This window comes from Triticum dicoccoides, chromosome 6B, assembly GCF_002162155.2.
Source record: "Triticum dicoccoides isolate Atlit2015 ecotype Zavitan chromosome 6B, WEW_v2.0, whole genome shotgun sequence".
Lineage (NCBI taxonomy): Eukaryota > Viridiplantae > Streptophyta > Magnoliopsida > Poales > Poaceae > Triticum > Triticum dicoccoides.
Window position 1 is genome coordinate 713,801,497 of NC_041391.1, and position 13,522 is coordinate 713,815,018.

Consider the following 13,522-nt stretch of genomic DNA (forward strand, 5'->3'; position numbering starts at 1 on the left):
AGTCAAGTTGGGCTGGCCCACTTTGACATTTTCCACTTGTTTTGTTAGCTACCCTGTTGAAGCTTCAGTGACTGTTTTGCCCGGAATGAACAATCCAACAACACTTGGGGCCCTAGCATGCCATGAGGGCTTAGCACTAGCTGTTGATCTGTCTATGGATAATCTAGCAGTCGCTTGTGATTGCAAACCAACCATGGATGATATCAAACAAGGTCTGGGAGGTTCGCATATCACAATCGTCAAGGAAATAGATAAAAGGAGAGCAAGTTTTGCTAGATGTGATTTCATATTTGAAGGCCGAGCATCAACATCTATGGTGAGCGTCTGTTCTCCATGGTGAATATTTTCCATGTACACATTAATTTTTGTGCATTCCCAATTTCTTGTATTTACAAAAGGCAGATAACAACCAAAAGAACAAAGCAGAATTTATAAACCCAAAATAACCCTTGCATAGGCATAGGTTGGCACGTTACTGGGTTGGCCGTTTGCACCCCGCTTCAAGCGTGGCCTGCCTATTTGAGGCAAATAGGCGTCAACTAGGAGCTCTCGCTCACGGAAAACACTATCCGGGACATGTTAGCTATAGATAGATAGCGTCATCGTGCTCGCAAAGCCCCCTACGCTGCTTCATATAAGGGCCTGCCCATGTAGGTTTTTTCTCACCAGTTATGGATAGTTTTTCTCTTGTTTATGCAGGACAGGTTTCATTCGGGTTTTGGTTTTTTTCAAATTCATAATTTTTTCAGACTCATGAATCTTTTTCAAATGAATGAATGTTTTTCAATGTCATGAAATTTTTTGAATTTTATTTTGTTTATAAAAAGGTGAACAATCTTCTGTGTTCCTTAATCATTTTCAAACTCATGAACTTTGTGAAATTTCGCAAGCATGTTTTTAAAAAGTCATCGGTCAACCAGCCGGCCAGCGAACCTAGTTAGTGCACTCGAGCGGAGGAAGGAGCCCATATTCGTTTCGAGACATTTTTTAGGCCAGGCCGTAATGGGCCGCGAGGCAGGGCCTGATGAGAGCCGACGCACACGCCCGTCTCTTGGTCCCGTCCCTTGTTTCCCCGGCCGCCGCACCGCCGTCGTCCTCCGCTCTCCCGTCTCCGCCGCCACGCCACCCCGTCAGGTCTCCTCTCCCTCTCCCTCTCCCTTTCTGGAACCTCCTGCTAGAACCCTCTCCGCCCCCCGCCCCTCTCCCTTCTCGTAGCCGCAGCCGGGCGGGGCTCGCTGGCTTCTGGATCGGCCGTGGGTTCGCTGGGGGTTGGAGTGGCTTTGAAACTCCAGTGGATTCGATTTTGGCTGAGTTTGAGCTTTAATTTAAGGGTCCTTCTCATTGAGCATGAACCAGATTCGTTTCTTTCGTTTAGGCATCGGTAGGTACAGCTGAAGGAGACATGGCTGCGGCGGCGAAGGAGGTGGACATGAAGAAGATGGAGCTTATGAAGGAGGTATCTGTCCCCTCATGGATGTTTCTCTCCCTACCTTGATGCAGTCCTCCTTCTTTCGATTTGTTCGCCGACGGTAAAAGATAGATAACCCGCATGTGTGTGTGTGTTATTCGATTCAGGTAAGAGCGCACCAAGTGGCCATCGGCGAGCTCAACAACCTGCCTCCATCCAGGGTAACTATATCCCCCTCTCAGACCAGGATGAATAAATTTCTGCATTAATTTGGTGAAGTCCAAGCGATGGTTAATTGGGCTGTTTTAGTGTGATGCATAGTAACACCTGACCACTTACCACCTGTCTGACTTGCTGCAAAAACGTGCAGGCCGCGTACCAGAAGACCTGCAACATCTTCTTCCGCAAGGACATCACATCCCCCGTCGCGTCCCAACAGAGTATGATTGATGCTCATCTCATTGCTTTTGTTGTCGTTGTTGTTGGAAGTGGTGTTGCTGTTTTCTTCTTTTGTATGTGTTGCTCTTCATGGTGGTAACATGACATGATTCCTCCCTCTCTAATTCTTATTCAGAGCAACTTGACATTGCCAAGGCGAAGCTGCAGAAGCTGGATCAGGCATGAAGGCTCACTGCAGGAATTAGCAGCTCCACGGCACAATAAGCGCCTTGGAAGTTGCGACTTATACTGCTTCTGCTGCTTCATTCATACATCTCCGTGAATCCTCTCCAATGCAACTGTCTTAGGAATGGCAGACAACGTGTATGCAACTTATATAGTTTTCTGTGTAATAATGGTGGTGTCATTACAAGCTGGTTGCCAGTATGATCCAGTCTCATTTCTTTCTGAATATGGAGAGTAGATACCGGACTGTAGTAAAAATAGAACCATTATGAAGGTGATACGATGATTTGAAGTCTTTCTGAACTGATAATCCAGTGACAGCTAACAGGGTTTCATATATATGCGTTGGCGAGGAGTCTATGCATATTTATGTCCTGCCGGATTGTTGAGTATTCAGTTCCTATGTATAGCCTGTTTGTTGCTGTTTTCCTTATGTTGGCTTCCAGACAGTAATTAACCTTGGATCACTTTGGCTCATGTCATAGCTTGGCATGTATCAGCTGAGGCATGTACTCACAATCTTGGACAGGACTGGGTACAGGGGTGACGCTGGTCTGTTCTCTCAACTGACCTCAAGGTTTTTGAGCAGAAAGAGGATCCTGTAAATCTTTTGTGCCATTTCAGGCCAAGTGTTGCATGACATTAACTACTTTTAGTTTGACTTTCATCCTTCTTTGCCTGTCCATAGATATAATCCTGTATAAAATTCAACTTGTCTATCCCAGGAGATCATGAAATTCAAAACCCACGCAGCGATTCATGCCCATAAGAGAGAAACAAATTGCTAGTTCTAGGAGAAACAGGAACGCCCTAAGCACTTCAATAGTAAGTACGACTGAATATATGTTTGTGTGACCGTGAACTCAGAACAAAACACGCTCCACAAAACTAGAACGCAAACAAATGATACAAAAGATACTCAGATGAATAGGGTTCAAGTCGGCCATCTTAAGCCAGGCACTAACCGTAATAGGTTTTACAATTATAGGAACTACCCTGCAGGTCACCGACATTCAGTGCAACAAGCCTGAGCATAGAATGGAAGTCGTCTCGGCCGAAAAGACAGCTCAGGCAGGAGAAACTCGTCTTGTTGGAAAGACAAATCAGATGGCCGGGTTCAAGGTAAATGCCTAAATTCAAATTTGTTGTCTGCTGGCGGGGCCACGTGATGTGGTCTCATCATCAAACTGATCTCCCAGCATCTGTGGACCTAACTTCTGCATCCGGTCAAGGACCTGAAAACAATCATCTCTTTTAATTCTGAACATGAGATGAATAATATATAAACAGCAGAAAGACATGATTTACCTCGTGAAGCTTTCGGTTTTTGATATGACAAAGAAACACTAGGCTTCTCCTACAGCATAAACCCCCAGTCCGATTTCCGAAATACAAACAAGTTGAGAGAACAAACATTGAGATTATGAGTGTAAGACACCGTTATCGCGACCACACGAGAATGAGGTTCTGAAGTGAAACCAAACCTGTCGATATCACAAGAAAAATGTGTTAAGCTAAGTACCGCAACAGGTGAGCCATGACAGGGATGGCCTGGGCAATCCCTCCAATAGCATATAATTGTACGATTTGTTGTTTAGTTCAAAAAAAACTGGGCATATATGGTAGAAGTATACCTTAGAAAGATATTGAGCGATCATGCCACATAGCTCCCATCAATTTCAACCTCTAGCTTGCTTGTTGCAAGTGATCTGCATTGTTTTGATAACTCGACACTGCAGTCGTAGATCTCCAGCTTTTCCAGTGAAGGTGGGAGGCCTTTGTTGGGAAGTCCCGTGATGAGATTGCAATCTATGATCTTCAACGTCTTGAGGGAAGGGTGGACGCACAGCCGTGCAGGAAGATCTATAAGTTCACACTCATTAAAATGGAGCTCTTGCAGGGACCTAAGGAGCAGAAGCGCTCTCTCTTGCTCATCTGTTAGTCTCATTTCATCCGACAAAGTAAGCGTTAGGCTTTGGAGGCATGTGAGGCCCTTGCAGAATGACGTGTTTAGGGGAGACAAATCATCGACCTTGAGACTTTCCAATGCAGGGAATAACTCACAGCTATGACTTGAAATTCCCTCAGTTGGCTCATTACTCACCAATGAGGTAAGGGAACCCAAGGCAGGGGAACCGAGTATTTTCAAATGCTTGAGGTTCACGAGGGATCGCAAGCCCTTTAGTGAGACGAGCGAACTGCAGTAGTGAATTTCCAAACGTTCCAGCGCCGTGCACGAATGCAGCTGTAGAGATTCCATGCTTGAGTTCACAAATAATACCAAAGACCTAAGGGTTCCAAGCGACTGTATGCCCTCTACAGTGATGAGAAGATGGCAATTTTCAATTTCCAATTCTTCTAACGCTGTACAGGAATCCATCTGTAGATATTCCAAACTTCCTTCAATTACTTCTAATTTTCTGAGGCGTGTGAGATTCCGCACAAAGCAGGGTCGCAGTGTTTTTTGGGGATAATCAATCCAAACAAGTTGATCAAGTGATTGTGGGAGGAGACATCTTCCCTTCTCTTGAGCATCTTTATCAAGGGAGGTAAATCCAACCAAATCTTCCCTACTCCCATCAAATATTAGATGAGGGCATTTACCAATGGTTATCCTTATGAGATTCAGCGGAATGTGCACGACTCCGTCAACATCTGAGTTTGGCCATGCATTATCTACATAACCTGATGACGAAGTCTCGGAACCTGAGATAAAGTTTGATTGAACCTTTCCTTCCTCTTCTATCTTTAGCTGTTTCAACTGCGGGCATTCATATAAAGTCAATTCCTTCAGGGTTGGTGAATGTTGCAGCATCAGAGATAACAACTTCCCTGTTATTCCACAATATCTAATACAAAGACTTTCAAGAGATGGGAGAGCAACCTCATTTGCAGTTATCATGTCTTCACGGGTCTGCTCTGGCACAAAATCTGAAGAGAAAAGTTCTCTGCAATACTCTATTTTCAAACTCTTTAAAGAGATGAGCTGACTTAAACCTTTGAATGAAATAGATGTCATGCTTTTGCAAGACAATATCTGCAAGTATTTTATATCCTTAAGATTACTGAATGCCAAAATTTTGTTATCGAGTGCCATCATCTCACTCGGAAGTCCATATCCATAAAGCTTTAATGTTTCCATGGAAAGTCCCTCCATTGACATAATTGTTGAAACACTAGTGATTATTAGTTTAGAAAGTGTGGCTGAAGGCGGAAGAGGGGTCTGTACTTGCAAACGAGGACAACCGACCACAATGAGTTTCCTCAGGCTAGGCATCGGCGACTTAAGCTCAGTCTCGTAGTTATAACCTTTCTGAAACAGATCAAACACCTCAAGTGCAGAGCAACTCCAGATCTCCAGCACCCTTAAACTAGACTTCATATCCCCCACAGAAGTACATGAACATATCTGTAAATCTGGCATTCATCTAAAACCAATTCCTCCAATGGCGGAACTAATACTTCTCTTACTCTCCGCATGTTGCTCAGCTTCAACCTTTTAAGAAACCGTAGCATTTCCAGAGATGGAAGTATTATCCATTCTCCGCAATCCTCTAGATGAACCGTATGCAATGCATTAAAGAAAGCAACATCCAATACTTGAAGATGGAAGAACTTGCTCAAAACATGAGGCAAAGCCTTCTGCTCAGTATGACCATATTGAATTTTTAGATACCGAAGATGTGTAGGATTTGCCAAGCTACACAGAAAGGAATTAAAATCAGGAGATGTTGCAGACATTTGCAGCAGACGCAGATTATTTGCTTCTTCAAAGACATCTTGGAATGCTTTGAAGAAAAAGGAGTCATATTCTCCAACTAACACCAATGTTCTCAGTTTTCTCACTGATGGGACTATACTTTGCAATGAAAATTCAAACCTCTCATTACGAGGTATATTCTCAGTCTGACCATCCCTCTGATATACAAAATTGGTTATTATGGACAAATGGTGTATAGTTGGCAAAATTTCATTGCACTGCAAACCATCCAAAGCTGCACACTCTGTTCTTGAAACTAGCCTTGCAAAATCATGATTCAGGCCGCAAATAACATAGAAAGTTTGACATTCAAGTTCAACCTGCTCAAACAAGCCCCGGTTCACCAAGTCAGTAAGATAGTACCGTCCCATCTCCTCCAAACTCTCACTTGAATGATCACGCTTCACAAACTCATGTGAAATCCAAAGACGAACTAGCTCCTCAGCAAGAAATCCATAACCGTAGGGGAATATAGAACAATATAAGAAGCATTGCCCTACAGGGTAGGGCAACTCATCATAGGAAAGCTTCAAGGCAGACATAATACCACCAGTGTGTTGTAGGGATTTCCAATCTTCAGTCTTCAGAATGTTATTCCAATGATCCACAGTAAGATGATGTCTTAATAGTGCCCCAACAGTTTGTGCTGCTAATGGGTTTCCTTTCAAATTTTGTGCTATTTTCTGTCCTAAGTCACTTAGACTTGCTTGCTCTTTGTAATTCTCATCACCAAATGCACATGCTTTGAACATTGGCCAGAAATCAGCATTTTTCAAACCACCTAAGTTAATTGGTCCAATTGTACCTCTCTTTTTGGCAACAAACGGTTTTCTTGTTGTCAGAATTATCATATTGCCAGTTGCACCATCAGAACTGAACGGAGCTAACAATTTGTTCCATCGGCCATCATCCATGCCTTCCCAGAGATCATCTAAAATAAGTAGAACCCTCTTTGATTTAATATGATCCTTCAAGACCTCCTGAAGCTTGGAAAAGCTGCATATGCCATCATGTGTTTCTTGGGAGACGTGATTTAACATCTCTCTTGTGAGTCTCATTTCATCAAATTTATTAGACGCCCAAATCCATATCTTGTGATCAAATTGGCTTTCCACAGCTGGATCATTGTATACAAGCTGAGCAAGAGCTGTCTTTCCAACTCCTCCGATGCCTACAATAGGCAGAACAGTTAAGCCGACAGTTGCTTTGTGTTCTTTTATCAGTGATTTGATGGATCTCTTCTCTTCATCTCTCCCATACACTTTCCCTTGAACAAGACTTGATGTTCTTCGGCATGGATCTGAGATTGTACTGTGACAGGTATTTGAAATTGCACCACCGGACCCAAGTATCTTGAGAAGCCTTGTGATAGCCTCTTGTCCATCTTGCAGCTGACAAGTGATGTCTTGTATCCTTTCGGAAAATTCGTCCTTGTTCCACCCGTTTGGGTTAGCTGTGGTGATGTGTGTTGACTCCGGACCGGTTCTCATCCTTTCTCTGCTGAACGAATTGCCAGTTGCAACAGGCATAGGAACTGTAGTAGCATCAGTGGTGCTGAAATAAGAAATAGATCATGGATCGGCAGTGACAACCTTAATACGCTCTTAAGCTGATGCACAAAAGAAGGGACTGATAAAATGTGTCGGTACCTTGAAGAAGGGTCACTTGCTCTACGTTTCTGGCGACAAGCTTTGCTTTTGAAATGATTGCGCAAAACTAATATCCCCTTATTGGTTTCGCACATAACCTCTGTTTGACAGCTCTTACATCTTGCTCTCGCACGCCCTCCGTTTTGTTCAAACTCTGTGATTTCGAAGTGATTCCGCTCCTTGGATTGTAACCTGCTATTACCGTTGCTCTGTACATCGTCATCATTTTCTCTAGATCTCTCAACTTGCTGCGCTCCAGCATGTCCATCCGTTTGGAGCAGTGTCCCTAAGCCAGATGAAAAAGAGAAGCAGACATTTAGCATAGTCGTCCTGCTCCAGGGAAAATAAATTGGAACTGCCAATTACTAACAACTAAGCAGATACTTGGATCTAAACGTAGTAGTAAAATTACCTGGCTCGAGCTCCTGCTTCAGCCTGTAGCCGTCGAGCTCGTCGACCACGTCGTCGGCGTCGTAGAGCAGCTCCTTGAGACGAGCGAGAGATCGGGTCAGCGGCTTGTTTCCGGCCGCCCTCCCGTGCACAGCAGAGACCACCATCTCCACTGCCTCGACCTCGGACTTGAGCTTCATGGTTTCGTTGCCAAGGCCAGCTTGGTGGATCCACGAGTCCAGCTTGCCGCCGGCTGGAAGATTTGCAAGGATGGTGTCGGCAAGCCACCCAATCGCAGGCTCCAGGGTGGGGTCTTCCATCGCTTCCATCGGCAGATCCCAGCGGAAGCAGTAGCAGCAAATGGAGACGGCAGCAGCGGGAAGCAACGCGCAAGGAGGACACTACCTGGAAGGTCGTTGCTGGCTGTGACTGCTTCGACAAGCATTATGGGGCTGCGTTTTCTATCCGGCTCCATCCAATCATCTTGTCAGTGCGTATCGAGTCATGGCTTCCGTAAAGCATGGCGGCATGGCTGTAAAGCCTAAACACAATGCCAAACTAATGATGACTCCACTGTTAGAGCATCTCTAACAGATCCCGTATACCCGGTCCAGCAAAAATCGGCTTAAACGATACCGTAAAACAAAGCGTAATCTCTAATACATTGATTATTTTGATCCTTTTTTAAATAAGTGTTGAACACTTTTTAATACATTAAATATATTTTTAATCCGTGGTGAATATTTGCCAAGTACACATTCATTTCTTTTGTATTCCTAATTTCTTTTATTTACAAAACGCAGATAACAATAAAAAGCAAAGAAGAATTCATAAACCCAAAATAACCCCTTCACAGGCTTAGGTTGGCACATTACTGGCTCAGCCGTTCGCACACCGCTTCAAGCGCACCTGTCTATTTGAGGCACATAGGCGTCAACTGCGAGCGAGCTCGCTCGCCAAAGCACTATTTGGCACATGTGGTGGCTGGGGAAAGTCATTTTGCGCGATTCCGTCTAGTGCCGATACATCTAAGAGCACTCATTTCTGCTAAGATTTGTGCATATGCATGGCCCATCTAGATGTATAGTGTTAGTATATATTTTGTATTTTTTTCTTTAGTCAAATCAGTGTCAGCTTAATGGGTCCAAGGTCACTTTTTGTCAGACAAGGTACGCATGCAACTCTCTTCTCTCTCTCTACTCACAGAACAAATCCATAGACTTTATTTCACTGTATACAATCTAAAGCAACAATATCTTTTAAACTATAGACACGTTTATGAAGCTTTTATATTTTTGGATTACTGGCACAAGAACTTTGGAACTAGACCAATTTTGGATACATTTCAAACATATTTAATTTTCGACGTTTCACATTTCATATGTGAAAAAACACATTTCACTAGAAAACCCATTTCAAGACTGTGAAACACACTATTATAAAAATATGCAAATGTAATATATGTATTTTTTGTGAAATAAGCTAGTGAAAAATAAAAATGTAGGTTCTGAAAGTGAAAAACAATCTGAATTGAAATGTCAACTTGTGAAACCGTTCATTTACAAATGTGAAATGTTTTTTTTTGTTCATAGTGAAATATGATCTTTCAAAAATGTGCAATTGAAGTACATATGGTTTATCTGAAACAAGCCGGGGAAAAGTGAAATGTAAGTTTTGAAAATGAAAAACAATATAAAACTGGAATGTGAACTTGTGAAACCGATCGAAATCATTTTATTCGTAAGATTTCAAACGGGTGAAAAATGTGAAATGTGTTTTATGAATTTTAAACCATTTAAAATATATCCAAAATCGGTCTTGTTTTAAAGGTCTTTGCGACATGAGTTCAAATATATAAAAAGTTTTAAAATCGAAAGTTTGGTTTAAGAGATATGAGTGATCTTAAGTTAGTAAAGGTGAAATAAATTGATGAATTAGTATGGGAGAGAGAAGAGAGAGAATGGGAAGCACATGCATGCAAGACACTGTGTTATCTGACGACATTGGCGGGCTCATGTACCCTGTTTGCAGGTGGTATAACTATGTATTCTCAAGAGTAAAGTGCACTGTAGGTCTTTAAACTATTTCAGGGGTGTCACATAGGTCCTCGAACTAGGAAAATCATCATTCAGGTCCTTGAAGTACAGTAAGTATGTCATCCAGGTCCAAAATCTCACTAACCCCCTCTAAATGGTCAGCCGTCATGGTGAACAGTGTGAAAAATAAAAAAATATTAACAAAAAATCTGAAAATCTTTGGCATCGAAGATACCCCTGGTGCGTGAATAGTAAAAATATTCATTAATTCAAAAAAATGTTCGCGAATATGGCAAAAATATTCGCGACTTTAAAAAAGTTCACAAACAATAAATTTGAAAATATGTTCGCGAACCACAAATATTGTTCGTGGGTATGGAAAAAAATGTTCGTGAACCACAAAAATTCGTGACTTTAAAAAATGTTAGTGAACTTTTTATTAAAGTCGCGAATATTTTTTCCAAATTCATCGTTCGCGAACATCTTATTAAAGTCACAAATATTTTTTCCACATTCATTGTTCGCGAACTTTTTTTGAATTAATGAACATTTTTACTGATCACGCGCCAGGGTATCTTTGATGACAGAGGATCTCAGTTTTTCGATATTTTTTGATATTTATTGTTTATTGTGTACTGTTCATCACGCACAGGAATTCGGGACTGTTTGCTGCGCATTGTTACGGTTACTGTTTACGTGCCAACTGGCCAGTTAGAGCGGGAGATTTTGGAACAGAATGACACACTTACTGCACTTCGAGGACCTGGATGACGATTTTTATAGTTCGAGGACCTACGTGACATCCCTGGAATAGTTCAAGGACCTACAGTGCACTTCACTCTATTCTCAAACAGGATGCTTTGTCTTTTATACTACACAGTGTTGCACCAATCTTTAAAACGCAATGGACGATATGAGATTTGCCGGTACATCACGGAACCGCGCAAATTTCCGCTTCGGTGGTGGCTGTGAGCCTGTGACTGCTTCGACCAGCATTCTGGGGCTGCGTTTTCTGTCCGCCCGGTGCTCTGCATACTGAGATACACGCTGGTACGAATTAACCATTGTTAATCCCATGCGCATCGAGTCATGGATCTAAAGCATAGTGGCATGGCTGTAAAGCCTAAGCACAAATGCCTAACTAATGATGACTCTCACTGTTAAACCTAAACTAATATACGATGTGCTTGAGGCCTGGCAAAACCGTTGATTAAAAAAAATCCATCCTATCAAAGCATGCAGGACCTGAGAGGCTGAAGTCTTCTGTTCTCAGACACATCCACACCCAAACGCTCATAGGAGGAAGAGAAAACGTACGTAGAGAAGTTTCATATGTTTTTTAAAAGGAGGATAACCCCCGTCCTCTGCTCAGAAAAATGCATGCAGCCATATATATTATTAATAAAGCAAAATCCAGCAGCCGAACAACATGAACCCGAAAAAAGGCAAAAAACAACCCCTAAGGCCATATACCTCGCGACAGTAACTCCCCTAGATCAATAATCACTAACCCTATGATACAAGACGCAACATAAACGAAAAATACACAACTCCTAAGCTACCCCTTCAAGAAGGAATCACCGCACGTGCGCCGATGATGGCGAGTTCACCACAAGGTTGAACTTCGGATTCTTAACCCCAAAGCTAAGCTTCAATCCACCACCTTCAGCAAGGACACGACGCAGGCGCACAACGACATAGCCCGATCAGAGATCTTGTGTTTCCACGGGAGTGCATAAGCTCGTCGTTGAAGCTGTCCGTATCATCCGCCTTTATCCGTCTACCGACGCCTCGATAGCTGGATACCTCTGGAGGAGTCAACGGAAGACAAATACGTCCCATATCGCATGTCTCCCGCTACTATCGCACCACCTTCGATCCAACAACAACAGGCTATACTTGAACCTCCACCAAAGCCGCCGTGCATCACCTGCCAGTAGCAGGCATGACTTGACGTCCTCCGTATAAGGCTCGTGCGTAGCATCCGCCGGTAGCACATCCACCGGTGGCTTCACCTGCGAACGATAGACACCGCCCAACAACTCCGAGAGAGGCTCATGCGTCACCTGCTGAGCTGCATCGAACCCGGTCTGTTGATGGAGGGGATATCCCGTACCGCTAGCAGCCTCAGAAGGCCGTCACCATCTCGAGATCCGGACTTCGAGTCACTCACACGACTCCGGAGTCCGCCGTTGTTGATGAAGAGGGGCCGCCGCCCCGATCCGGACACTACATGGAGCACCCACCATCGCGCCAGCCTGTGTTGCCTCCCATACAACGGCAACCGGCCTCCTCTACCGATGTGCCAAAACGATTTTTTTCCAAAAAAAGGTCGCCCTCCTCTAGTGACTAGGGGGTGATACCTTCCGCACCACCGTAACCTTCCTCCCTCCTCGTCCTGTCGCCGCTCGAGGGTGGTTCCCTCGGCCGGATTTCGAATTTGGGGCTGCAAGATCTGGTCCTATGGCAGGTGTCCCGTCCAAGCACGACGCGCGTGTCCCTCACATCATTAGGTTTCCGTTTGTGGTAATCATACGTCGACCCAAAATGGCCAGTGTCGTGGTTCTAAGTCTGACAGTAGAATAGGGGGGTAGGAATGGAGAGGCAAGATCCTAGCTATGGAGTAGTTGTATACGCAAGATGTTTACGAGTTCAGGCCCTTCTCGGAGGAAGTAACAGCCCTATGTCTCGGAGCCCGGAGGCGGTCGACTGTATTATGTGCGTATGAGTTACAGGGGTGCGAACCCTTGACACTGAGGAGGGGGGTGGCTTATATAGAGTTGGCCAGACCCCTCCGGCCCTCAGTTATGTAGGGTTTAAAGTACATTAAGATCGGGGGTTATTGGTAACGTCCCACATAAAGTGCTATGATGACCATAAAAGCTACTTAATGACCGACCATTTGTGTGCAGACTGACTTTAGATCTCCTGGCGGTCGAGTGGTTGGCTTCATGGTCGAGTGTCTTCAAGTCTGTCGAGTGGAATCCTTTCAGGTCGACTGACAAGTGGTTTCTTCTAGAGATGTCCTTGGGGAGGGTATCTTGGATAGGTCCATGATCCTACCCAGGTACATGGCTTCATCAGCCAGCACTCGGGCAAGCTGCTCATGTCGCCATCGTCTATTGTCTCTTTCTCTATCACCCGTTTTGATGGCCGTGGTCTCGAAAGAATATATATATATGCTCTTTCCGCTGGCAGTCGAAATCAACATCACATCGCTGTTGCGCGCGCATAGATGCATCCCATGCCACGTTTTTAAAAGGAGCAATGCTATGCACACGACACCATATAGACGATTTGTGCACGACAATCAAATCTGGCCGTGCATGAATGGCAAGAGACACCAGTACATGGCTAGATTGGTCTTCGTGCAATAGTCGTCCACAGCATTTGTCGTGTGCACAGCATTTTCCTTTTAAAAGTTGCACTAAAACGAGCATGTAGGTTATACGGAAATATGCATCCATGCATGCATGCTTCAGTACGAAAAGGTGAGTTGGTGAGTGATACTACCTAGCTTTTTTATTCCATAGTAGTATACTACACAAATTATGTACACTGAGTCACTGACCATTAATTGCGGCCTGTTTAAGTAGACCGCAAAGAGTGACGGCACCCTATAAGACATCAATGTTAGATGGAGTAGAGGTAAGAA

General features: G+C 43.8%; 1 protein-coding gene and 1 pseudogene across 1 annotated transcript; one reads left to right on the forward strand and one right to left on the reverse strand.

The window, feature by feature from the left end:
- The first annotated feature begins 988 nt into the window (after positions 1–988).
- Positions 989–2,371, forward strand: LOC119323119. Its single transcript, XM_037596697.1, has 5 exons — positions 989–1,134; positions 1,376–1,456; positions 1,576–1,629; positions 1,779–1,848; positions 1,983–2,371. Exons 1-5 carry the CDS (start codon positions 1,003–1,005, stop codon positions 2,030–2,032), a joined length of 387 nt encoding a protein of 128 aa, XP_037452594.1. The 5' UTR covers positions 989–1,002; the 3' UTR covers positions 2,033–2,371.
- Positions 2,372–2,850: 479 nt separating this feature from the next.
- On the reverse strand, positions 2,851–8,241 carry LOC119326199 (annotated as a pseudogene).
- Between the last annotated feature and the right edge of the window lie 5,281 nt (positions 8,242–13,522).